The 27,615-nt window shown below is 40.2% G+C and overlaps 2 protein-coding genes across 6 annotated transcripts in view; one reads left to right on the top strand and one right to left on the bottom strand.

The window, feature by feature from the left end:
* Positions 1-7,744, top strand: part of LOC128700603 (TBC1 domain family member 25) — a 60,300-nt gene extending 52,556 nt beyond the window's left edge. For both annotated transcript variants that reach the window (XM_070098853.1, XM_070098851.1), the window contains exon 10: positions 5,251-7,744. In XM_070098853.1, coding sequence (XP_069954954.1) covers positions 5,251-6,345 — 1,095 coding nt within the window. In that variant the 3' untranslated portion in view covers positions 6,346-7,744. The remainder of the gene's footprint in view (positions 1-5,250) is intronic.
* Msh6 (DNA mismatch repair protein Msh6) overlaps positions 4,412-27,615 on the bottom strand; it is a 136,659-nt gene continuing 113,455 nt past the window's right edge. For 3 of the 4 annotated variants that reach the window (XM_070098847.1, XM_070098849.1, XM_070098850.1), the window contains one exon: positions 12,780-16,088. In XM_070098847.1, coding sequence (XP_069954948.1) covers positions 15,813-16,088 — 276 coding nt within the window. In that variant the 3' untranslated portion in view covers positions 12,780-15,812. Of the gene's footprint in view, positions 4,778-12,779; positions 16,089-27,615 lie in introns of those variants that run through there. The other variant, XM_070098848.1, reaches the window with a different exon arrangement.

Raw genomic sequence — 27,615 nt, 5'->3', positions numbered from 1 at the left:
GACTGTGCACACTGACCACATAGACCCATTCTTTCATATGAAGGCCTACCAGCTTTCTCCCACTAGATTTGAGGTCGCTAGAATTTATGAGTACTAGTACGTCAAAAACCCCTACGCGTAAGACGTACTAGTACGACGAAAACCCTCAAAGGGTTAATCCATCTATGATATTTTTTCATAATTATGTAAGAAACATACTATATACAGTGGTCCCTCGCTTTTCGTAGTTCTCGGCAATTGTAAATTTCGGAAATCATAGGGATATTTTCGTATAAACATGGGCTCGCTTTTCATAGGTTGACTCGCGAGTCGTAGTTCGTCCGGGACGCGTACCCACGGCGTGAGCCGTGGCGGCAGCCAGTCTGGCATTGTTTACCAGTGAGCGAAGGTCCCCTCACGTGCTCCAGCAAAATATTTCATAATATTCCATTTATTTTAGTGCTTGCAAGTACTAAAGCTACCATGGCTCCAAAGAAAGCTCCTAGTGCCAAGCCTGTGGTAAAGAAGGTGAGAAATACGATTGAATTTAAGAAAGCCAACATTGAACAATATAAAAGTGGTACAAGTGTGGCCGAACTGGCCAGGATGTATAAGAAACCCTACACAACCTTATGTTCCATAGTGGCCAAGAAAAAGGAAATCAAGGATGCTGTTGTTGCAAAGGGGGTAACTATGCTGACAAAAATGAGATCACCAGTACTCGAAGAGGTTGAGAAGTTATTATTGGTGTGGATAAATGAGAAACAATTAGCAGGAGATACTCTTGACTTTGATTATTTGTGAAAAGGCTAGGCAGTTGCATGACGATTTGGTAAAGAAATTGCTTGCAACTAGTGGTGATGTGAGTGAATTTAAGGCCAGCAAAGGCTGGTTTGAGAGATTTAAGAACCGTACTGGCATACACAGTGTGGTAAGGCATGGTGGGGCTGCCAGTTCAGACCACAAGGCTGAAGGACTGAAACCTGAACAAGTGTTCAATTGTGACGAAACAGGCCTGTTTTGGAAGAAAATGCCAAAGAGGACCTTCATTACACAGGAGGAAAAGGCAATGCTGGGACGCAAGCCTATGAAAGACAGGCTGACGCTAATATTCTGTGCTAATGCTAGTGGGGATTTCAAAGTGAAGCCATTACTAGTGTACCATTCTGAAAATCCCAGAGTGTTCAGGAAAAAAATGTTATGAAGAGTAAATTGTGTGTGTTTTGGAAATCTAATAGTAAGGCATGGGTCACGAGGGAAATTTTCGTCGAGTGGTTCAATGAAGTGTTTGGCCCTAGTGTGAAGGAGTATCTCCTGGAAAAGAAATTGGATCTCAAAGTGCCTGCTAGTAGTGCAAGAAAGGTATAAAATACCGACAATATGAAAGTTAAGACACATTTGCAACATCTGGATATCTTTATTGTAGATGTTTCGCCATCCAGTGGCTTTATCAATACAGATTCTAGGACATAATAGGAAGACAGTAGAACTATATACAAAAGATGAGGTAATCAGTCCCTCAGCCTTGGTGTTAGTGTTCACAGCATCATGGTGGAGGAGAATCTGGAGCAAAGGCAAGAAGACTGGCTATTATATAGGCGTCAGTGGATAGGGACGGGCAGCAGACGAGGGCATAGTCACTGGTAGGCGGGATTCCCCAGTGGAAGTAGGTCCTTCCCAAAGAGATGGGTTAGTTGCAGCAGCCGTGAAGAAGGTCTTGTAGATGCCCTCTGAACCAAGATTCCATGATGTTGCAGTGTCTGACAAGTTGTGCAAGAAAGGTATAAAATACCGACAATATGAAAGTTAAGACACATGTGCAACATCTGGATATCTTTATTGTAGACGTTTCGCCATCCAGTGGCTTTATCAATACAGATTCTAGGACATAATAGGAAGACAGTACTGTCTTCCTATTATGTCCTAGAATCTGTATTGATAAAGCCACTGGATGGCGAAACGTCTGCCTGCTAATAATGGACAATGCACCTGCTCATCCTCCAAACTTGGATGACCTAATTTTCGAGGAGTTTGGGTTCATCACAGTAAAGTTCTTGCCCCCGAATACCACTCCTCTCCTCCAGCCCATGGACCAGCAGGTCATTGCAAACTTTAAAAAGCTCTACACAAAAGCATTGTTTCACAGGTGCTTGACTGTGACCACAGACACTCACTTGACCCTAAGGGAATTTTGGAGAGAACACTTCAGCATCCTCCATTGCATAACCCTTATAGGTATGGCTTGGGAGGGAGTGACTACCAGGACTTTGAACTCTGCCTGGAGAAAATTGTGGCCAGATTGTGTCCACAAGAGGGATTTTGAAGGGTTTGGGACTGACCCTGATGAGCCTATGTCTGTTGTAAAATCAATTGTGGCACTGGGGAGTTCCATGGGGTTGGATGTGAGTTTGGAGGATGTGGAAGAATTGGTGGAAGACCACAATGAAGAGCTCACCACTGAGGAGCTGCAAGAGCTTCAGCAGGAAAAGCAACAGATCGCAGCTCAGAATCTTGCTGCAGAGGAGGGGGAAGAGAGATGGAAGAAGGTGCCTTCTTCAGAAATTAAAGAGATTTTTACTATGTGGGGTAAGATGGAAAGCTTTATGGAGAAACATCACCCTAACAAGGTTGTTGCAAGCCATGTTGGCAACATGTACAGTGACAGTCTTTGGCCATTTTAGGGAAGTGTTAAAGAGACGCCAGAAACAGAGCTCTCTGGACAGTTATTTTGCGAGACAGGACTCCAGTGACTCTCAAGGTGGTCCTAGTGGCATTAAGAAACAGAGAAGAGAAGCAACCCCAGAAAAGCAAATGGTACCTGAGGTGTTGATGGAAGGGGATTCCCCTTCCAAACTATAAACAATCCAATCTCTCTCCTCCTCCAGTCCCCCATACACTAAGAAGAATCTTCAATGAAGGTAAGTGTTATGCTGTTAATGTTTCATTCGTCATTTCCCATTGTATTGTTTATGTACTACATGTATATTTCATGTAAAAAATTTTTTTGTTTTAATACTTCTGGGTGTCAGGAACGGATTAATTGTATTTACATTATTTCTTATGGGGAAAATTGATTTGCAAATCGTAAATTTCGTTTATAGTAGCTCCTCCAGGAACGGATTAATTACAAAAAACGAGGGACCACTGTATTATATAAACGTAATACATGTACAGATAACCATAGTACAGTGGACCCTCGAGTTTCGGCAGCATCGACTTTCGTGAAATCCGACTTTTGGCAAGTTTTTTCAGCAAAATTTGGCCTCGCGGTTCATGATTAGACTCATGATTCGGCGACCGTCTGGTACCCGTCCGCCCGTCACCATGCACACAAAGCCAGTCTCCCACACCATTCACGCTCAGTGTGCCATTGTTTACCAACACGTGACCATCACCCCGCGGGTTCATACGTAATAATCCATTGTCTTTTGTGATTGCAACTGCTAAATAAGTCACCATGGGCCCAAGGAAAGCTAGTGCAAGCCCTTTGGTAAAGAAAGTGAGGAACACGATCGAATTCAAGAAGGAAATCATTGAAAAATATGAGTGGAGTGCGTGTTACAGAGCTTGCCAGGATGTATGGCAAACCCCATTCAACCATCACTTCGATTGTGGTGAAAGGAAAGGAAATAAAATAAAGTGTGCTGTTGTTGCAAAAGGGGTAGATATGCTGACAAAAAGGAGATCACAAATCCTCGAAGAAGTGGAGAGGTTACTGTTGTGTGCAAACATTTGTGGATGAACTTCACCCTCACAAAGCTGTTGCAGGCCATATTGGCAACATGTACAATGACAGTGTTGTGTCCCACTTCAGACAAATCTTAAAGAAATGCCAGAAATAGAGCTCTCTGGACATATATTTTGTGTGACAGGGTTCCAGTGACTCTCAAGTTGTTCCCAGTGCCAGTGTCTTTAAAAAACAAAGAAGGGAAGTAACCCCAGATGAGGACTTCATACCTGAAGTCCTAATGGAAGGAGATTCTCCTTCCAAACAGTAGTATACACCTTCCTCCTATCCCCTCCTCCCGTCTTCCATCCACCCAGAAGTCTTCAGTAAAGGTATGTGTAATGTTATTATTATTTTTTATATGCATGTACTTGATTTCTCATTGTTTTCAGTATGCAAATCTTTATTTAATTTGAAAAAAATATTTTATTTTAATATTTTTGGGTGTCTGGAACAGATTAATTTTATTTCCATTATTTCTTATGGGGAAAATGGTTTCGCCATTCGGCAATTTCGACTTTCGGCAGGCTCTCTGGAACGGATTAATCATTAAACTCGGGGGGTCCACTGTATAACAAATTGACAAAATGTGAGGTTGTGGTAGCTGAGTGGCTTGTAGGAGTGACAGCAAGAATTAATTTTCTCTACTCCAACACCAGAGAAGCTGTGTATACTATAATACAGGGTGTCTACAAAAACACTCCCTGATTTCAAACAGGTTTAACGTGTAACTTTATTGTAATAATCTTTCACAGTTAGTAGCTTCAGATGCAGGGTTTCATTCAGTGTCATGTGGTATAGGGTAGCATTCAAGGCACTCAATGTGCGCCCCTCTGGTTGCTCGGCAAACATCAATGCGATAGTCCGGTTTGGTCCAGATGCTCTGCAACATATCTGGTGTTATCATGCGAACTGCTTCAGTGATCAAAATTTTCAGCTCCTCCAGGGCTGCAGGTAGTGGTGGTACATAAACTGTGCTCTTCATGTACCCCCAAAGAAGGAAGTCACGAACAGTTAAGTCCGTTGATCTCGCACAAGAAATTTGCATCTGAATTTCCTCCTGAATGAGAACTGCGAAAAAAATAAGATAAATTTTTTGAAATCTAATATGGTAGGAAGGTAATCCTCAGAACCACTAACAGATAACTTCATAACAGATGTATAAAATGAATATATACAAAGCATAAATGCATTTTTGTAAAAACTAACAGCAATTTTGCTTTTAGAATTCAGTCTAAAGAAAATCACAAATACTGTATTAAATCTATCATTCTTGATCAATCTCTACCAAACACATGTGAGCTCTACACGTGTATAAAGTGAACATGTGCACGGTACTGTATTAAAGCATTTGTTATATACAAAAAATTGAATAATTTGTTTGAATATTTGCACTAATCATAACTGCAGATCAGTGTTTACAGGATGTGCAAAATGTCATAAGTTGGGACCCCTACTGTAATGTAACAATTTTCAATTTCTTATATTGCTATTTCAGTCTGTAACATCTCCAAATTGTATAATACCTGAAGTTTACATTTCAGGTACCATTTAATCCAGTTCAAGAGGAGAAGACACCTATACCCCCACCAACACCACGACAAAGTCATTATGATAATGTGTGTGCTCTGAGACGACAAAGGTCGTGTGTATCAAATAGAAGTGCTGAGTGCCTTGCAGCCATCCTTAGTAGAAGAGCAGCCAGTGTGGACTGTGATGGGCCTGAAACTGGTGCAGGTGGTAAAAAACTAAGTAGAACCTGGTCACAGCCAATTGACACTTCTCGTGTGAGAGTGCGTGTACCAAGTGGGGAAACTGCTATAAATGTTGATAGGATACGAGAGGAAAGTACTTCACCGGAGGACAGCCCTACCAGGAATATCAGAAAAATCAGGAATCTAAGAGAGTTCCAGCTCTTGACTAAAAATAAAGATTCTGATTGTGAAAGTAACCCAGCTTCACCATGCAGAGACAAAAAGACATTATCCAATAAAAACAAAGAGGAGTATTCTAAGCCACTACCAGTTTCTTGTGAAAATAAAAGCAACAAATCTCGAAGATGTTTTTCAGACTCGGATGCAGATGTTGGTGTACCTGTATACTCTGATGGCGGGGAAGTAGATGTTTGGCAGAATCCTGTTGCTACACTGTCACCAGAGACTGATCAACATTTGCAAATTGTTTGCCAGGAAGAGCAACCTACCACAATTCAGCAATTGACACCAAAAGTCAATGGTCAGCATCAGTCAGAAGTAGATGGTGAGGGTGAGACTACCATGACAGCTAGTGTTAATTCCTGTGAAGAGGTAACAGAGGTTACTGGATGGCAAGTTGCTATGAGTGCTAGTGGGTCTCCACAGGTTCATACAATGCCTCCCCCAGAAGAGTTTGGTGGGGGTAACCCATTTCTTATGTTTCTGTGCCTCACTCTTCTCTTACAACACCGTCAACACATAATGCAAAATAAAATGGATCACAATGAGCTAGCCATGCACTTTGACAAGATGGTTCGACAACACAATGTAAATAAAGTTTTAGCCCAGGCTCGACGTATGTTTGAGACCTACCTCAAGCTGGATTTTTCTAAGGCACGCTCAAAAAATACCCCTCCTAGTTCTACAATTGACCAATCTTGTTAAACTGCAAAGTTATTGAAATGTTCCATTTCTGAACTACAGTTGTTCAGTACTAAACTAAATTATAAAACAATAGTCATGGTGCCTCCCCACCCTATTAAAGTGGGAAACAGGGTAGTGATAATATTTATAGGTCATGTTTTCAATTAAAAATAATGTTTTAGAAGTGTGTTCAACTGAAGTGGATTTCATTAAAATAGTGTGTGAAAGTCTATAAAAAAGTTAATTTTGTTTTATGAAAGTTAGCTTTTTAACATTTAAAGCTGTTTGAAGGTACCATACCATTATTTGCCTTATATGAATGTTTAGAAAAAACTTATGCAGTACCACTTCAGATTTACTCATTGGAAATGCCTTCGTCCCAGTGATGCCATGAATGATAATGAACCAGCAGTGTTTTATGTATCTGCATTATTGAAATAAAGATTTCAGGCATTGTGAATTCAGTAGTGCAAGTAAAAAGATTACTATTAATTCTTTCAGGAATGAACAAAGCAAACCTTTTTTCTTATAGTTCTATATTATGGCATTCTCTGCTTGGATTCCACACTCAAGCATTAAATTAAAAATAGAAAAAATGAGTTCTTAGTGGTTTGTTTTGAAAGAATATATTTTTCACAAAATTAACTGTATTTCATATGCATTTGTAACTAATAATTTGGTCCTGTTAATAGGGACTTTCCATGAAAAATTTGCATTGTAATAATTACCATGTTTTCAGTGTCTATAATGATGGCCATATCATTCCCTTATCTGTACAGTAATTTTATCTACCTTATCAGATTTTACTCATGGCAGGTAGGGGAAGTGGAATATTCAAATGGCTTCAGGAAGAAATCCAAATATATTTTCTTAAAGCCTTTATATCCACTTCTCCGAGACTATCGGTCCCACAGTTTGCACTGATAGCAGAGTATATTTTGCTTCCAATATTTGCTGATGGAGTTTAGGGGTAATCATTGTGATGGTACTTAGCATCTTTTACAAGGGCTTAAATCATTATAATAGTTTGGATAGTCAACCTACCTTTATGTTCTGCAGTTATGTTAATTTCAAGTTAGGCAGTGCTCTGAATTTGCTGCAAATATTTCTTAATTATTAATTTATAGAAATATTTTATTTTGGATTATTACACGTCTTATGATCTGTTAGCTGTTGTTAAAATAAGTACGATAACAAATATTTAAAAAAATTCTCAATTTCATCTGTCCTTTAAAAGAGGTAATGTAAATGTATATCCAATACTTGCTTTATTATAAATTCTGCACCTAACACGTTTTGTAGTTTATTTTTAATACTGAAGGGACAGCTATGTTTCACATTGTACCTTGGATAAATTTGATCCATACTATTTCTTCCCTTAAATGTAATTTTCTGTTCTTTAAACTTAATATTAAATCTAGTGATTATTTCCTTTATTTGCACAGTTCACTTATTTATTGCATTTACTTTTTTAATTTATTTATTCATGTCATAGGTGAATATTTTTGTATAATGTATTTAAATATATTTGCACTTTTTTATTATTTTGGTTAGAAGTCAGCTGTCAAGGCATGAATATATATTTATGGTATAATTTTTATTTAACAGCTGTATTCACCTTAATTTATATTATGAGAAATGGCAACTGTAAACTTAGCATTTTTATGAAAAATTTGATTTTTTTTTATTTTAAATGCTTTATTTGCAGTCCTAAATTAGTAAAAATATAATTATCATACTATATTTTATTGAAAATTAAAGGTTGGGTTAGTGTGTAATTTGATTATATAACTATTATTAGTACTGATTGACCAGTTTATAGAATTTAAGAAAAGGAAGAATCTGGGTTGTATGCTCCTAGTTTGAAGTATTTTGATGTTACACCCTAGAGTTTGAATTCTATTTTTTTTTGTGGGTGAAGTGGAGGTAGGTTATTAGGAACAAGATAGTTCTTACAATTTACTATATATAAATTTAGAGGGCTGAAATGTGGTTGCATGGAGAAGCATAGGATGAGAGGGTGCATAAATGCGGGGAAGAAGGATTGACCCAAGGATGGTTGAAGGGGGGAGATAAAAGAGGCTGAGTTTTTGGAGCTTGAGCATCTAGCAGACTGTGTGAGTGCATTAGGCAGGAGTGAAAGGAGAAAGTGATTTTTAATGGATCTGCTGTTGGAGTGTGAGCAAGGGAACATGAGGGAATTCAGGAAAATCGCTTAACTGGCCAAGAGCCCTGGAGGTGGGAAGGGAGGTTCCTACACTCTAAAAGAATGGAGTTGTAGTCTAAGAGTAATGTAATCTGAATTGTAATGTCAGCACACTTCTGGCAAGACAGTTGAATAAATGAATTTTTTTTATCACTCTGCCTCTGGGTGATGGCTGTTTAGGTATATAGGATGACTAGGAGGATACTGGTTTATAAATCTGGTATGGAAAGAAAAGGGGTTCTACAAGAAGTTGGAGGGAGAGGGTAAGATGTTGAGCCAACAGGCTTGTGTGATCATGTTAGAATGGAGTGAAGGAAAGTGGTTTTTATGTTTTGATGTACTGTTAGTGTGAGCAAGGTAACATTGATGAGGGATTCTTGTGAAAAGTATAGTGCCTACTTTCCAAAGTAGGGGTGGAGATGTTGCAGTTTGGAGGGATATTTGAACTCGTTAGCATACTTCTGGCATGACAGCAATCGAATGTATGAAGGTAAATGTGTTTCCTCTTTCTTGGTTACCTTTGATATACCTACCTCAGTGGAAGATGGCTGGGGTATTAAAAAAAAAAATACTAACACCAGCCATCTGCTGGTGGTTCAGAAAAAAAGAAACATTCACAATGATTCATTCAGTCACTGTAATGCCAGAAGTGTGCTGATATCCCAGTTCAGGTGATCCTCTAAACTGCAATATCCCCAGGCACAGTACTTTTTACCTCCAGGACTCAAGTCTGGCATATAACTAGTTTCCCTGAATCCCTTCATGTTATCTTGCTCACACTCCAGTATCATGGTAAGTCATAAATACCACTCATCTCCTTTCACTCTAAGATGTTTACATAAGCCTACTGCATGCTCTTGCCCCTAGCTTGAGGGGAGGGGGTTATGGATCATCCTGGGAACTGTTTGAGGGAGGGGTAAAGGAAGCTCAGTGTAGAGGGCTTGAGCATCAAGCTTGTGTGAGCTTGTTGGAGTAATACGAGTAGACAAATTTTTTTTATTTTAATGAATGTGCTATTGGCGTGAGCAGACTAACATTTATGGAATTGAGGGAAACCTGTTAGCTGGACTTAAGGGTGAGGACGTCACAGTTCGGAAGGTCACCTGAATTGGGATGTTAACACTGGCAAGATAGCAATTGAATGAATGATTATTACAATCATTATGACCCTTGTGGGTTTAGCACTTAGTTTTGATACTACAATCAAAGCCAAGCACTAAATCCACAAGGGTCATACAGCAGAATGAATGATGAAAGCTATTTTTTCTCACTGCCCTGTTGGGAGAGGGCCAATGAAGTGTAAAAAAGAACTTAAAGTATGTATGTACACACACTGTATACAAGTTGTGTGTATACATACAGTCGAACCTCAGCTGTCGATTGCATTGCTTGTCGAATAAATTAGTTTTTAAATGAAGTGTTCAAGAAAAAATTATTATAATCAAGGGGGAAGCGCTAAACCCGGAGGATTATACAGCGCCTGGGGGGTGGGTGTGGAAGGCATTCAGGCTTAATTCGGGGAACTGGAGCACAGATCCAATTCCCTAAATCAAGAGCCCCTCACCAACATCAAGGAACCTTCCTTGAGGGGTTCAAGAAAAAAAAAAGTCCTGGTTTTTGTACATTCTCTTGTTTGTTGACGACAATTTTTTTTATTGAGTGGGTTCATGAGGTCTTTGCTCCCACTGTCAGAAAGTACCTTGTTAAAAAAAAAAAACCAATTGTCACTCAGGGCCCTTTTACTTATGGATAAGCCCTTGTGGCTTAGCGCTTCTTTTTGATTATAATAATAATAATAATACTTATGGATAATGCTCCTGCTCGCCCTCCAAGCTTGGAAACGAGTTGCTGGAGGAGTTCAGTTTTATAACTGTGAAGTTCTTGCCTCCTAACACCACTCCTCTCATCCAGCCCATGGACCAGCTGGTCATTTCTAACTTCAAGAAACTCTACACCAAAGCACTTTTTGAAAGGTGCTTTGAAGTCAGTTCAGAAACAAATTTAACCCTCAGGGATTTCTGGAAGGACCATTTCAATATCCTCATCTGTTTGAGGCTTCGACAAAGCCTGGGGAAATGTGTCTTCCAGGACCATGCAGTCAGCATGGAAGAAATTGTGGCAGCCAGGGATTTCAAAGGCATTGAAGATGAGCCTGAACTGGTAGAGGGTATTGTGTCCCTGGGAAAGACCTTGAGTCTAGAGGTGACTGAAGATGCTGTGGGAGTTGGTGGAGGGGCATAGAACTGAACTCACCATAGAGAACTTCTAGACCTTCAGAAGGAGCAGCAACAGATTGCAGCGGAGGAGCTATCATCGGAGGAAGAGGAAAGGGATGATGTGCCCAATGCACATGTCGAGGAAATGTGTGCTAAATGGCGTGAAGTGTAGGAGTTTGCTGAAAAATACCATCCAGACAAAGCGGTGTAATGTCTTAATTTAGACGAGTGTTAAAACAGAGCCTGAAGCAAACCTCACTGGATAGGTTCTTAGCGAGACAATCAGTGAGCCAGAACAAGGTGTTAATGGTGAAAGAGACAGAAGAGAAACAACAGCAGAAGAGCAGTTGCCTGACATATTAACAGAAGGTGACTTTCCTTCCAAGCAGTAACATCCCCACCTCCTGCTTCTAGTATGACAGGTAAGGAGCAGTTAAATTTTCATTTACTGTACAGTATTTCAGTTAGTATTCATTTTTACAGTTTCCCTGTGATGTATTTTAAACGTTTTACGTAGTAGTTAGAACACTATTGTCATTTGGGGTCTGGAACAGATTAATTCTATTTACATTATTCTTTATGGGAAAAATTACTGTGGTTGGCGTCAATTTTGGTTGTCGAATCAACATCCGGAACAAATTAAATTTGAAAACCGAGGTTCAACTGTATATTTTTTTTTATTAATACATCAGCCATTACCCACCAAGGCAGGGTGACCCGAAAAAAAGAAATTCTTTCATCATTCACTTCATCACTGTCTTGCTAGAGGTGAACCTACACTACAGTTAAAAACACACGTGTTAACACCCCTCCTTAAGAGTGCAGTATGCTAGACTCGAGTCTGGCCTGCCAGTTTCCCCGGAATCCCTTCATAAGTGTTACTTTGCTCACACTCCAGCAGCACAACATTGTCATAAAAAAATTTGTCTCCACTTGCTCCTAACACACCCATGCATGCTTTCTGGCAGTCCAGGCCCCTCACACAGAAAACCTCCTGTACTACCTCCAACCATTCCTAGGCCTACCCCTACTCTGCCTTCCACTACAGATTTATACGCTCTCCAAGTCATTCTATTTTGTTTCGTCCTCTCTGCATGTCCGAACCACCTCTGCAGCCCTCTGGATAATGTAGTATACATATACACACACAACAAGGGACAGGCTACATGCCTCATTCAACGAGGACCTGAGAGTAAGCATAATGCCTACCATATTGCCAGAGGCTCTCAGCAACCGAATAACCTCTACAGCCAGTGCTCGCCTGGTAAATCTGAGTGACCTTCAGGAATCTCGAGTCACTCCAGGTGCTTTACATATTATGTATCAGGACCATCTTGCAGAACAACAGTATGGTACCCACACTTGGGGGGGGAAGCATGGTAAGAAACTGAAGGTGCAGATGTAAGCAGACTAGTTCCAGAGCTAAGGGGTATGAACTATGAAAGCAGACTAGTTCCAGAGCTAAGGGGTATGAACTATGAGGAAAAGCTAAAGGATTAAAATTTAATGAGTGGACTGTAAGACCCTTGTGGGCTAGGAGAGACATGATGACATATATTATACTTGGAAGACTTGATAGGGCAAACAGGAGCAGATTGAGAGGCTGGAAAACAGGTACTAGGGGGCACAACTGGATGTTAGACACACAAATTGCAGAGACGTTGAGAAGTATTTCTGCAGTCTCGGGGTGATCGGGAAGTGGAATGACCTTGACGAAGTGGAGGAGGCAATTCCATATGTAGTTTTAAGAATGAGTACGATAGGGCCTATCATACCTATTAACTGTGGCAGGACCAGGAGCTGAGGCTCAACCACACAGGAGTACACAGTTGCTTGTTCTTAAAATGGCATTTTCTTAGTCAATATACAGTATTTGCACTGCAGGGAAGCACAGGTTTAAGTTGTATACTATTATACAGTTTGGCTTGAGTTATTGTCTTTATACTGTTTTAAGGATTCCTAGGTTTTAGTTAGTGGAATATATATATATATGAATCTGAAGGTATTCAAACTTATTTTAATTAAATAATATGCACAAGATTATTTTTATTGCCAGTATGAACAATGTTACAAGTGTATTTAGTGATTTAACTCATAGGATACCATTTTATTGGAAATGTTTTAATTTCTGAAATCTATTGGTGCTGTAAGTAGATGTAGAAAAGCTAATACAAAAATCTATAAAAGTTGACTTTCCTATATGTTTAGCTAATTTCTAAATTATTTTTTTGTTATAAAATCTGGTCAACATAATTGCTGTATAAATTTTTAGTGTAGTCTATATTCATGGTATAATTGCTTAGAGATTTTGGTTAAGATACAAACTAATTTCCTGAAGATTTACTTAAGCCCAGAGCTAAATCTGCAAAATTGCTAATGTGTATAAAGTCTGCTAGCTCTTTATAGTACAAGGCATTTAATCTTAATATGGCATCTGCTGCGAGAAAAGGTACCAGAAATTTAGATTCAATGAGTGTATTGTTAAATCAAATGTTATTTGAATGATTATCAATGTCACTTTGATAGTTATATAACCATATCAGATTAGCCCTTAAACTGTGACCTGTGGGGGCCTTACCCCCCATGGGTAATTTTTTTGTATTATTTTTTATAATATAATAGAAAATGTAAAATATAATAAAATAATATAAACAATAAAATGTTAGTACATCATCATTCCACAAAGTGACTATCTTGATGTCCTCATGCCTAGTGACATAAGTGAATACCTGTTTGTAACTACAGGAAGTGCCATAAAGTTTATAGAATTAGGAATACCTCTGTAAACCATTCTATTGATCTACCACTCACTTTCATAGCATTTTTCCAGCTCTTTTAGTTTATAGCTATGGGTTCTTATGAATGTTGACAAGATTAGGAAGCCTTACTTGTCACACTTCAGTCATTCGTAGGTTAAAAAAAAAAAAAAATCCTCAGGTCCTGCAATGACGTAAATGAAAATCTGGCAGGGCTAGCAGTCTGGGGTTAGGGATAAAAAAGAAAACATACAGAACATGTAAACACCAATATTTAAGTACTGTATTTAGCAAGATTTTGATGACATTCTTATTCTTTCCCACAGCATATAATTTTGCTATTACCTTCATAAAATACTTTTAATCCAGTCTAGACCATTCTTAAATTTACCTTCGTACTGTTCTATATTCTCATACCAATTCCATGACAAAACTGATACCTGGGCCATTACATCTATAAATAACTTCATAAAGAAACCTGCCTATACAATTGAATATTATGCACTGTAAGCAATCATTACATACACTACAGGAACTTTCATTTACCATTTGACTTTGCCTCTTGTTTTTAACTGAATTATAAAATTTCCTTCACCTACAATATCCCATCTACAGGTGAATGGGATATTGCCTTTTGCATCTTTTCTGTTAACCACTACTACTACTGTGTTCTTTTATAACCCTTTCAGGGTCGACAGGCCCTCTTAGAGACTTGTTCTCAGGGTCGCCCAAATTTAAAAAAAAAAAAAAAAAAAAAACTTATGAAAAGATAGAGAATCTTTTCCCAATCATAATGACACCAAAAGTATGAAATTTGATGGAAAACTTACGGAATTATGCTCTCGCAAAGTTAGCGGTCTCGATGATGTTTACGCAGCGGCGATTTTGCCCACTTTGAGCCCTATTTTCGGCCAATTCCACTGTACTAGTCGACATTCCTGGCACTAAAATGACATTTCCTCTGTTCATTAGTCACGTCCCAATGCCCCTCTTACATTCTTTTGCTTTCCACTTTGAATTTTTATTCTCACAAAAAATAGATTTACTGTTATGCATACTACTGCATTAGTGTAAAAAATGATATAAATAATATCGGCACACTTGTGAAAGAATATTAGACTCGCCAGTTGACGTGTATTGGACGCTTAGCATGATTTGTTTACTTTTGAACTTTGGTAAAAATCAAACATTTCTGCTACTTTGAGCTCAATTTCAAGGTACTTTTCATTGTAAAATCAGTCAAAATCATCTCAATTTCTATAATATGTCTTCCATTCTATAGAATGAGACCAGGAAAACTAGAATACAACAAAAAATACCATACGAAAATACAGTGCAAAGTTTGTTTTAATCCAAAAACACGGTCAGTTTTTTTTTTCTTATTACGCACTGTGTGCTGCAGGATTTTTTATATACTGCGCACACTGACCACACAGACCCATTTTTTCATATGTAGGCCTACCAGGTTTCTCTCACTGGATTTGAGGGCGCTAGAATTTAGGCATACTTGTACGTCAGAAACCCTTGTGCGTAAGCCGTACTAGTACGGCCGAAACCCTGAAAGGGTTAATTATTTATTTTCATGACATCTTGGTTGGTTTTCCAGCTATTGAAAAAATTAACTTTTTACTCCAACAAATGTTCCTGTTTCTACTGCATGATGACTGGCTAATGACATTTTATACAGAAGCTTCACAAAAGAAGCAGTACTTTCATTCTTCATATTGAAACTTCACAAAACAGCACTTTCATCTTTCACTGCTTCTAGTTTCATAATTCCATCAAATATGGCCATCTTTCCCTCTGATATTAGTTCCTTACCACACCCAACCTCTGCTATACCGTATAAATTAACCACATACTGTACATAAATGTCAGCCTTGCCTTGTCAAGCATATCTGCTTGCAGTCAGCTCTTATTATAGGTCCACTATAATTACTGTACATACTCTGTTGCCTTTTACATTTCAACACAAATTATCACTGATATCTCTATTTGCTCACTGTACTGTATGTAACACAAATTAAAATACTGCACGATAGTATGGTAGCGAAAGGACTTATTCAACCTTGATCTTAAAATAAATTTGTTGCAGTATTATGCACTAGTACTAGCTTTCACCCAATCTCTGTTAAAAGAGATACTTTTAAATGCACCATAAGGTATTATTATTATTATTACTGTACTAAATATGTATGAGCAAGTACTTATTATACACTTGACTTTTTCAGTCAGTCACAAAGTTGTTGCATATTACTCAGTTGAATCCATTTACCTCATGATTATGGAATTGTCAGTTAATCTTAAGTATCACTCTAAATTACGGATCTTTTGAATGGAGTTTCTTAAATTTTCTGGTTCACAATTTGTGCTGAATATCTTTGAAAATGCTTGCTTTTTAATGTTAGATTTCTCAAAGTCTTGTGCTTTTTGACTACCCCTACGAATAACTTCATCAGGTAGTTCAGCCAAACGTGCAGCATTAAAACCGTAGGATTTTGGGCAGGCACCTTTGGTAAATTTGTAAAGGAAAGTGATAGTTTCTTGTGATGGGTCATCTTCATTTTCTCCTTCTACCATACAAGCCTGAAAATTGGTAAATGCAGTACTATATTTGAAATATTTCATACAAAAATATCTTTCATATATAAAAAATGTGTGTTTAACGGTCCAAACGTATATATACGTTTTCTTTGTCATTCATTCAACATTGCCACAATAAGCCTGAGTCACCTAGACATGAGAGAATGGGTGTGTGCACTCACTGTGCGTCATATTAAAATAATTGGGAATGCCTGGGTATCATATGCTCTTTTTTCCTTTTAAAAGAAAAGATTTTTTTTCCTCAAAAAATTTGGGGCGCTATGCGAGTGAACGTATATATACGTTTGGACCGTTTAAGGGTCAAAATTAATCTCGGCAGGCATTACATTACTGATATGCACAAAAAAAAAAAAAACAGTTTTAACCCCAAACTTTAAGGTTTTTCTAGTAAATTCTCAACCAGGCTTATAGTTTCATTAAAGTTACTGAAATAGTTTTCGTGATCTGCAATTAGTCCCACTTGAGGGCGCAAGAAGCAAATCTCTCAAGAGAAATAACTAATTTTGAAATCCCATTTTGTAATCAGGAGGAACAAGTCATGGCTTATAAGGAAAAACCATTCACCATGATCCACGTGGATGCAATATAATTAGAAAATAGTTATCCTAGCTATACCTAGTCAACATACTGATAAAAGTGATATGATCATTAGCTGGAAGCAGCTCTCCACATGCTAGGAACTAAACTGACTTCAAATAAAACAGGAAAGGCCTTTCCCTTATGAATTACAGTATTTGCCACTGTTGAATAAGTTACAAATTGATGACCCCTTAATCTGGCAAAGGTGCTCTTGGTACAGGAATTACATTATTATTATTATAATAAAAAAAGAAGCGCTAAGCCACAAGGGCTATACAGCGCTGCAGGGCAGGAAGGAAGCGAGGGCATCAGGTGGCAAAAGGGAGATGGACGAGTAATAGGTTACGGATAACAGCAAGGCAGTGGATGGTGAAAGGGTAAAGGGCAGCAAGAGACTGTGCTAGAAAGGGCTGAGGGGAGTGCAAAAGGTATCATCAGAGTTTGTGGAGTAAATCAGTCGTTGTCAAGAAGTCAATGAGAGAGTCAGGATTAAAGGAGGGTCCATCAGCAAGAAGGGAAGGTAAAGAGAGAGTAGTAGAACGAAGACGACGTTGGAGGTAAATTCTGCGTGCTCGTTGATAGAGAGGGCATTCTAACAGAATGTGGCTAATCGATACTGGAATTTGACACTGTTCACAGAGAGGAACAGGGTGCCTCTCCATGAGATACCCATGAGTAAGACGAGTGTGACCAATGCGAAGGCGGGAGAGAGTGGTCTCCCAACCTCGGCACTGATGACAAGAAGACGGCCAGTAACCTATGCTCGGTTTAATAGAATGAAGTTTGTTACCGAGCAGAGTTGACCAACGTTGTTGCCAACGGGTGCGAAGGTGGGTAGCTATTGCAGCAAAATAGTCCAGAAATGGAACACCTCTATAGGAAATTGGTAGGTCATGTACTGCTGACCGCGCAGCAGTGTCTGCCTGTTCATTGTCCTGTACATCGACATGACCAGGGATCCAACAAAAAACAATATCTTTATGCTTGGTAGAGATACGGCGTAGCCAAAGTTGGATACGGAGAACTAGGGGGTGAGATGTATCAAATTTTCGTATAGCCTGTAGAGCACTAAGGGAGTCTGAGACTACCACAAATGATGACACAGGCATAGATGCGATATGAATAAGTGCTGCAAGAATGGCATACAATTCAGCAGTAAAAATGCTAGCCGAAGATAGTAAATGCCCCCGCTGTCCGGAAACACTGCTGCGAATCCGACGCCGTCTGAAGACTTAGAGCCATCTGTGTACACAGCGATGACATGAGAATGAGAATGGAAGTGATCAAGAAAAAGAGAGCGGGAAGCCATTGTAGGCAGTTGGGCTTTCGAGCAAGGGAGTGAGAAAGAACAGACCCGAACAGCTGGAACTTCCCAGGGGGGTAGGGAAAAGTGAGATGCTACATGAACATATAAAGGTGGTAACTGAAGGGAAGACGAGTGAATGTAGGCAAAGAGAAAAGGGATGGAGCAAACAGGGGCGGCGAACAAATAAAGAATGTCTACTAATATCGGTGACCATTCTATAAATGGAAGGATTGTGGAGATCGTGAGAGCGTACATAGTAGCGAAGGCAATGGGCATCATGGCGATCAGACAAGGATGGAACATTCGCTTCTGCATAGAGGCTCTCAACAGGGGAAGAGCGAAAAGTACCAAGGCACGCTTGTGCTTAAAATCAAGAAGTCTCTCATTGGTTCTATTGTATCGGTACCTGCCCCATGCAGTGTGTTTCAAACGTACTGCACGAGCACAAGCAGGAGACCACCAAGGCACGCACTTCTGAGAATGCCTGCCTGAGGTTTGGAGTATAGAATGAGAAGCTGTAGTATAAACTGACGTCGAGAAGAGGTGTAGGAGCTCATCAATGGAGGATGAAGAAGGAACCTCACTAAAAGCAGTGAGTTGCGAGTAAAGGTATCAAATTGCCAGCGAGGGCTACGGAAAGGTGGTGAATATGAAGGAGAAGTAAGAATGATTGGAAAATGATCGCTGTCATGCAAGTCCGGTAGAAAAGACCAGGTGAAGTCTAGTGCAGTGGAGGAAGAGCAGACTGATAGATCGATGCAAGATAGAGTATGAGTACGAGGATCAAAATGGGTGGGAGTACCCGTATTTAAAACATGGAGGGGGTGAGAGGCAAGAAAAGCCTCCAAGTGGATGCCACGTGAGTCACAATGAGACCCCCCCCCAGAGCAAATGGTGGGCGTTAAAATCACCTAACAGAAGTGGTGGTGGTAAGGATGAAACTAGAAAGGCAAAATCTGGGATAGAAAATGCTTGAGAAGGAGAGAGATATAAAGAACATATTGTAAACCACTTATTCAAGTGGATACGGGCTGCAGTGTAATGCAGCGAGGTATGGACAAATAGTTGACAGTACGGAATATCATTGCGTAGAAGGGCACTTTCATTAAAGGTCCCATCTGAGAAAGGCTCCGAAGAGTACAATAAATTATAGCCTGAGATAGGTTGGAAAACAGCTGAGTGTAATTTTGGTTCTTGTAAGCAAGCACCAACAGGAAAAAACCTGGAAAGCAACATCTGAAACTCACCCCGATTACCCCTGAGGCCGCGGATATTCCACTGTAAATAGGCCAAGATTGGCAATGAAGAAAATACCAGGAATCCGTAGGGAAGGGCACCTATGGACTAGAGGGGTTAGAAAATTCAACGTGTGGTGGCATTGGAAGACGTTCAAGCAGCGACGGAATGGAGCGTTGCGAAGATGGAGGAGAGGGAAGAGAAGGAACAGGAGGTGAATCAGTGTCCATTGAAGGTTTAGTCTCTGCAATATATTCTGAAATGGCTTCAAGTGTTTCTGAATTCAAAGATGTATGGGAGACCATATTGGAGGTAGAAGGAGGAGGGTGAGTAAAGATTGGGACAGTAATGGACTGTACCAAAGTAGAGGGGGACTGGAGATGAAGTGTGGGGGGGACAGAAGACGCAGAAGAGGGAGAAACTTGGGAGGGTACGGGGGTGGAAGGCATAGTACGAGGAGGAGGGTGAACCTCCACACTTGTAATAGAGCCAGAGAGAGGGGAAGAACTAGGCACAGAGACTGGAAAGGTAAAGTGTGGAGGTGGAAGAAGGGAAGGAAGGGGCAAAGAAAATTTGAGTAATGTGGATTTTTTGGACTTCTGAGAAGTAGAGGGGCGATTGGTATAAGGTGTCATACGAGGTCTTGTTGATACTGGGGCTTGTGAGGAAAGACGCGAAGATGTGAGAACAGACTGAGTTGTAGTCGGGACGTCAGAGCCAAGGACATCAAAAGGATTAGATGCTGGAGTGGTTATGGGAAGGGTAACAACGGAGGAGGCTGCAGAAGATGGGACCCCAGAAGTGTGGGGATGTTTTGAAACACGAGAATAAGGAACACGGGGTAGTCTTCCTTAGAGGCGGAGATGAGTAACTGCCATAGCATAAGGGAGACCTTCTGCCTCTTTGAGGCAACGGATTTCACGCTCATTTAAGTAGACCTGGCAACGGCGGGAGTACGAAGGGTGAGCTTCATTACAATTAAGGCAAGATGGAGGTTGACTGCAAGATGTATTAGAATGGTCGTCGGCACCACAGACTGGGCATTCGGCTATAGATCTGCAATATTTCGCTGGGTGACCAAAACGCCAGCAATTTCTACACTGTTGCGGTGTAGGGATCACCTTTCGAACTTGTAAACTATGTCCCGCGACATAAACAGAGGACAGGAGTTCTCAGTTGTCGAAAGTTAATCGAGCCACATTGCAAGGGTAACGTCTCCGCCCACGGGCAGGAAGGACATAAGTGTCGACTTTGAGGATTGGGAGATCCTGGAGTTCCAGCTGTTCAAGAATGTCGTTGCCACATGACTGGAAATTCTGTTGGACTATGGTATGGGGCAGAATGACAGTACCACTACAAGAGTTGAGAGAAAGATGTTTTTCAATAGTGATAGGAGTAGTATCAATATGTGAAAGGAGAGAAAGATCATGAGCTTGGGTAGCATTCTGGGCAGTGATGATGAGCGTACCGTTCTTGAGAGCATGAAATGAAATATCTCTACCAACATGACGCAGGAGCGCTTTGCCAATACTATGGTCAGAAAGATAGGCAGAAGAAGTCGGTCTTAAAGTAAAGAATTTGGTCCATTGTGTGGTCTGAAACTGAGCGTGGAGAGGGAGTGCATGACGTGTCGGTCTTTTCCGAGTAGAATGGGAAGGTAACGAAGGAACATCATCAGGAGATTGACGTTGGCGTTTAGGAGTAGGACCGGAGTTGGTCCGTTGTGAAACGGGCTGGCAATTCAAAAATTGCCGTACCGTAGAGGGAGAGGCCGGAAGCATAGTCAAAGGAGAGCGGAGGTCAATCAAATCGAAGGAGTCAGTCGAAGCCCCGGTACCTGAAGCGGGTGAGGAAACGGCACCAGCAAGAGGTACAGGGGCATCAGGAGTGTCCGAAGAGTGGTCTAAAAACAAGGCAGGGTCAGAATGGGGTGCGGTATCAACAAGGGGCCCGGGGGTAGTGGGTTCATGGATTGGGTTCTCCATGGTTAGGTTACTCCTTTGCTTTTTGTTTTTAAGAAAAAAAAAAAAAGAAAGAAGAAAATAAAAATAAAAAAAGAATAAAAAAAGGGGGGAGCGGGGAGGAATAGTTCCCAGGAGGAATGAAAGGGCCGGAAATCTCCCTCCGTGCCCAAGAGGACCTCAGCACCGCTAGTAGCGCAGATGCAGCATGGAACCCGTGCCATACCCTACCCTTCATGCCAGTAAACCAGCAATCCGGGATAGCAACCTCACATCTGCCGAGCTACCTCGGTGGACAAAAGAGAGGGCGGCCGGATATCCGCCACAAAGCATACCTCCTTAGCCACCACCCCCGGAATCCGAAAGGTGGCTTGCAGAGATACACCCGTCGCCTGAAAGACACCCAAAGCTACACTCCGGGATACCGGAGAGGGATCGGGACATCCCCAGGCGATCCAGATTCCATGGCAAACTACGCCACCGCCAAGAACCTCAACAGAATGGGATGGACCCCGGTATCCTTTCCCCTTCCTAGGAACTAGCGTGCCTGTGGGAGAAATCCCAAAGGCCAAAAAGAGGAAGGGCAAAAGGGAGGGGTGGGGAGGAGGAGGAGGAAAGGATAAAGGGGAGGATGGGATAGGGAAGGGGGTTTGGGGGGTAATTAGGTTCGGTCTGAGGAAGGAGACCGACAGGTTTAGTTCTTCAGACCAAGAGCCTCTTCACCACAACAAGGAGCCCCCCTTGAAGAGGACAGGAATTACAGCTCCTCTTTCCTTCCTAGGATTGAATATATGTACCCACCCTACCATCCATCTCTTTCAGCTTCATTAATAGGGATATTTTTCTTTTTGTGAAATCAAGCTTCCAGAGTTAAAAAAAAAAAAAAATCACTATTACCCCTGCTATTACTAAACTTCCATTTATAGTGCTGTGGTGGTTGTCTCCCCATCCAGTGGAAACTGGATCATCTTAGGGCATGTCATGTGACCCTCTGACAAGACACTGGGTGGCCATGTGGTAGGCCCATTGATGGCAAAAGCAACACTTAGAGATTTCCTGTAGACCCAGGAGTGGCAATCGAAGGTATGCGACCTCTAATTTTCTTATCGGTTCACCTGTTGCCATTATTAGCTGAAGGATGGATGTATAGCTATTGTCCTTATTAAACAGCCAATTTTTTAAAGCCTTGGTTAGTCAGTTCTAGAATATGCTACCCTAATTTTGTATATCTGATAGGGTAAGAGGTGGTTCCCAGGAAACAAAAGCAGCACCTGTTACTGTAGAAGCTCAGGGTGGGTACATGGATTCTTTTCATTTATTCTTGTAACAGCAACATCCTCTACTGGCCTTAGAATGCTCATGGACCTGCAGAACCCTGAACTGCTTTTGGGCAACCACTTGTTGCCCAAAACTGGTACTAAAGTTCTACTTATTTCTTCTGGTACCTCTGACCCTAGCTTACCTTGACTATGGCACCAGCTTTTCCCATAACAACGATGATTCACAGATTGTGTCCCAAAGGACAGAATGGCTTGAGGCCTCTTACCAAGAGATAATGACAAACAAGTGATGATGCTGACATAGCAATCATATACATACCAAGAAACACACCTGAAAATCTTTCACTAAGAAATTTTCCATAAAAAAAAAAAAAAAAAAAAAAAAAAAAAAAAAAAAAAAAAAAAAAGGCATAGCTGGGAGACTACAAACTTGCACCAGAACTCATAACCTATACTGGCCAAGACATTTTTCACAGTCTAAAAAAGAGGGACATGCATTGTTGAAGTTTAATGATATTGCTGAGGCTGATAAAGTAAAGCGATTGGAAGGATTAGTGGGCATACACTGACTCGTCATCCTCTGGAGCCACTGTCCTCACATAGTCCAATGACACTTCAGACTGTGCTTTGGACATCCAGATACAATTACCCAGTAGAATTACAGGTCGACCAAGATATAAAATGGGACTTAAAATAGCTACTCCTTTCTTTTTAAATAGAACTAATGATTGCTAAACTTTGGTTGATGCTTGTAAACAAGAAATTTACTTTTATAAACTCTAAAGCCTACTTTTGTACAATTTAATATTTTTAAAGGGATTTTATTACTAGCTATACAAGTAAAAGTAATGGATCAACAAGAGTATGATGGATATGTGGGTCAGTAGGCTGCCAGCAGAAACAGCCTGGCTGATCAGGTGAGCACCAGACAAGCCTAACCCATAGCCAGAAAGGAGGAGTAGGAAAACTCCCAAAAACCCTTCAAATATATATCAAAGGTATTTTAAAGTCAGAAATATATTAATTAATCCAACTGAAAAAAAAAAAAAAAAAAATAGAAAAGCAACCAATCTAGAAAAATGGCCTTGAAACTGTACGATATAGTTAAATGGGCAAACTGAGAGGTGCCTCTATTAAAGATTTTGAGATACCACTTGTTGGCTTGCCTATAAGCATGGAGTTACTAGATACATTGGACCCCCGGTTTTGAGCCGGTGTGGAAATTGTACAATTCGGATTTTGAACACGTTTTTTTGGTGAAATTTCCCCCACCCCAGTTTTGTACTTCCATTTAGAAATCATTGGTACCAGACGCATCTGCCTGGGCCACTCACACATTCATGACTTACTCTTGGGCATATTAAATGTCTTATTTTACGTTAATATACACATTTTCATTAATCCATCTATGATATTTTCAAAATTATATAAGAAACACGTTACATAGCATATAAACATGCAATGTTTATATGCCATCGAGGGGTCGGTGGAGGGTAAACATTACATTTTCTCTGGTCCAACTTCAGAGAAAATGTGTGTGGATCTGCGTTGGCTCAGTAACCGCCCTTAATACATAAGGCTTTTGTTTACAATTCTTGGCATGAATTATTCATTACTTCTCCCATTGTTGATGATGGCATCTAAAGGTAGTTAGAAATGATTAAACTCAGTGAACTTGCTATGTCGATGATAATAACATGGTTGTAGGCCGCAGTGTCTGTAGCTGGTAGGTACACACCTGGGATGTAGTCTGCCTGGGACTACAAATAAATACTACTCACCAACAAGAGTCTTCATTAAAGGTATGTAAGGTTGATTTATTAAAATTAGTCATTTATATTTATTTCTCATTGTTTTTTGTATGTACAACTCTGGTTATTCTTTACAAAATGTATTTTTTGTTAATATTTTTGGGTGTTTGAAATGGATTAATTGGATTTACATTACTGTATTTCTTATGGGAAATATTACTTCAGATTTCGGCCAACTTTCTGGAATGGATTAATTACGAAAACTGGGGCTCTACTGTATTAGTATTCAGAATGTAAGAGTAAAGATATAATAATTTCTTAAAGCGTATGATGAGAGGAGGTGGTTCTCTAACATATCTTTCCAATCCCTTCATATAAAATGGAGGATTCTCCATCCCTTCATACACAAAGGGATTACTAATAGACCCATGGCTGTTTTTAACCCATAAATGGTCCAAACGTATATATATATGTTCACTACCCCAGTGCCCCGAATATTTGAAAAATAATTTTTTTTTTATTGAAAAAAAAAAAAGAGCACATTTTTCTAAGTGTTATAGAATAAAAAAAATTTTTAGGGTCAGTACTTACTGAGATATGAGGCCAAGAAGTTGGCACTGGATGCTCACGTGACAGCAACATCGAGTCCTGCTGCTTGCTGAAGTGTTGCCGATATACCTTTTTTTCTATTTTTCATATTATTTTACATAATTTTAATGTTTTGATAATTACAATTTATAGTAGTTCTTGTCATTTCATAACCAATCTTTGTTCTGACACTAGTATTAGGTACTGAAATTGTACTCAGATTGTCACAAACACACTGACAGGTGGACATTTACACCTGCCATGGTCATTTACTATTGTGTTGGAATATATACAAAGTATTTATAGGTCCCAGCAATGTTTTGGATATGTGGAAGTACAGTGGACCCCCGCTTTACGATCAGCTCCCAATGCGACCAATTATGTAAGTGTATTTATGTAAGTGCGTTTGTACGTGTATGTTTGGGGGGTCTGAAATGGACTAATCTAATTCACAATATTCCTTATGGGAACAAATTCGTTCAGTAATGGCACCTGAACATACTTCCGGAATGAAATAATATCGTAAACCGGGGGTCCACTGTATATAATAATGAGGAGGAGGAAAAAGAGGAGAAGAAGAACATATAATAATAATAAAATAATAAATTCCCTTGAAGCATGAAAAACAAAGTCCACCCCTGACAGTGATGTGATAAGATGAGATAATTTGATAAGAGCTGATGTTTGACGAGCATTTGCTAGGGCGCAGTGATAAGACTCGCTTTGTTTTCGCTGGTACACAAACATCTGTATTTGTCTGTCTGTCAAGCTCCCTGTCTATCTGTCTAACTCTCTGTCTCAGAGAGAGCCACAAGACTGCATCGTCATCATGTTTACTCACATCTTCAAGCAGAGTATAGCACTTTGTCTGGATTTTTTGAGTTATCCTAGGTATTTTACACTATGTATACTTATATTTATGTGTACCTGTGAGACAGAGATAGACAGATAGGAGATAGACAGACAGAGATAGACATAGATACAGACAGACAAATGGAGACAGAGCCAGGCCGCCAATCAGCCAGTCAGTCAGGCAGCCAGCCAGCCAGAATTGTTTCTCTTTACTTAGTGCATAGGTTATAAGAGATTCTGAAAGGGTGTTGCACAAATATTGCACATGGGTTATTATCGAGGTTTTTTGATATTTCCTCGACCACTTGTGGCCACATCCACCTCAAAGCCACTAAACTCGGGGTCAAAATCACTTTCCTCTTAAAATGGGAGTGTTAACACTACATGACATCAGTGAATCTCAGGTGTTTGCTGCGCTGTTTGCTCTAGCTGGTGCTCATTTGAACTGCTCCCACAAGGTACTAAGTGGTCCCAGATTTTTTTAATACCACGCACACTGAGTGTTAGAATCCATTCTATGCTGACAAGGCATCTTAGGCCAATCGTGCCAAATTTGAAGGCAGGAAAAATAAAACATATATATACGTCTGGGGCACTAGCGGTAAAAATGTATATACGTGTATACGTTTGGACCGTTTACGGGTTAAGAGGGAACTTAATTCAAGTTCCTTACACTAGCTTCTGTTCAGCTGGACACTGGGCTGCATGCAGTCTGGTTGATCAGGCCTTTGATCCACCTGGAGGCCTGGTGCTAGAGATATGTTACAGGGTCACAGACCCTTAAATGTTACTTGGAAATGCTCTAGACCCTGATCTGAGTGCAGTAATAACTCCAGGCATTATTCTGCAAGTGGTGCTGAAAATGATGTCATGAAGAGGTTGACACAAATGCATATGTTAATAATTTAGTGAAATGGAAAAACTAAGCAATGTCAACATATTTGACCTACCGTTCCACCCTTATACAGTGGACCCCCGCATAACGATCACCTCCGAATGCGACCAATTATGTAAGTGTATTTATGTAAGTGCGTTTGTACGTGTATGTTTGGGGGTCTGAAATGGACTAATCTACTTCACAATATTCCTTATGGGAACAAATTCGGTCAGTACTGGCACCTGAACATACTTCTGGAGTAAAAAAAATATCGTTAACCGGGGGTCCACTGTACTTATGAAATTATTCCAGATATCACTGCTTCCATAATCCACTTTCAGACCAAGCCTAACTTGCTGATAGAAAGCTACTGTAGATTACACTGCTAAATGAAGTTTAAAACAACAGAAGTGTCCACACATAAAACCTAGCATATTTCCCACCACAGGCCACCTCCAAATATGACCACTAGTCACCCACAGCACACCTGTAATTTTTTTTTTTCACAAGTTGGCCGTCTCCCACCGAGGCAGGGTGACTCAAAGAGAGAGAAAATCCCCACAAAGAAAATACTTTCATCATCATTCAACATTTTCACCTCACTCATACATAATCACTGTTTTTGCAGAGGTGCTCAGAACACAACAGTTTAGAAGCATATATGTATAAAGATACACAACATATCCTTCCAAACTGCCAATATCCCAAACCCCTCCTTTAAAGGGCAGGCATTGTACTTCCCATTTCCAGTACTCAAGTCCGGCTGTATAAAAATAACCAGTTTCCCTGAATCTCTTCACTAAATAGTATTACCCTGCTCACACTCCAACAGCTCGTCAGGTTCCAAATACCATTCATCTCCATTCGCTCCTATTAACACGCTCACGCATGCTTGCTGGAAGTGCAAGCCCCTCCCTCCAACCTTTTTGAGGACGACCCCTACCCCGCCTGCCTTTCCCTACAGATTTATACGCTCTCCATGTCATTCTACTTTGATCCAGTCTCTTTAAATGACCAAACCACCTCAACAACCCCTCTTCAGCCCTCTAATACTTTTATTAACTCCACACCTTTTCCTA

Source organism: Cherax quadricarinatus, chromosome 65 (assembly GCF_038502225.1).
Source record: "Cherax quadricarinatus isolate ZL_2023a chromosome 65, ASM3850222v1, whole genome shotgun sequence".
NCBI classification, from domain to species: domain Eukaryota; kingdom Metazoa; phylum Arthropoda; class Malacostraca; order Decapoda; family Parastacidae; genus Cherax; species Cherax quadricarinatus.
The sequence above is the reverse complement of the archived record's forward strand: the minus strand, read 5'-3'. Positions and strand labels throughout refer to the sequence as shown.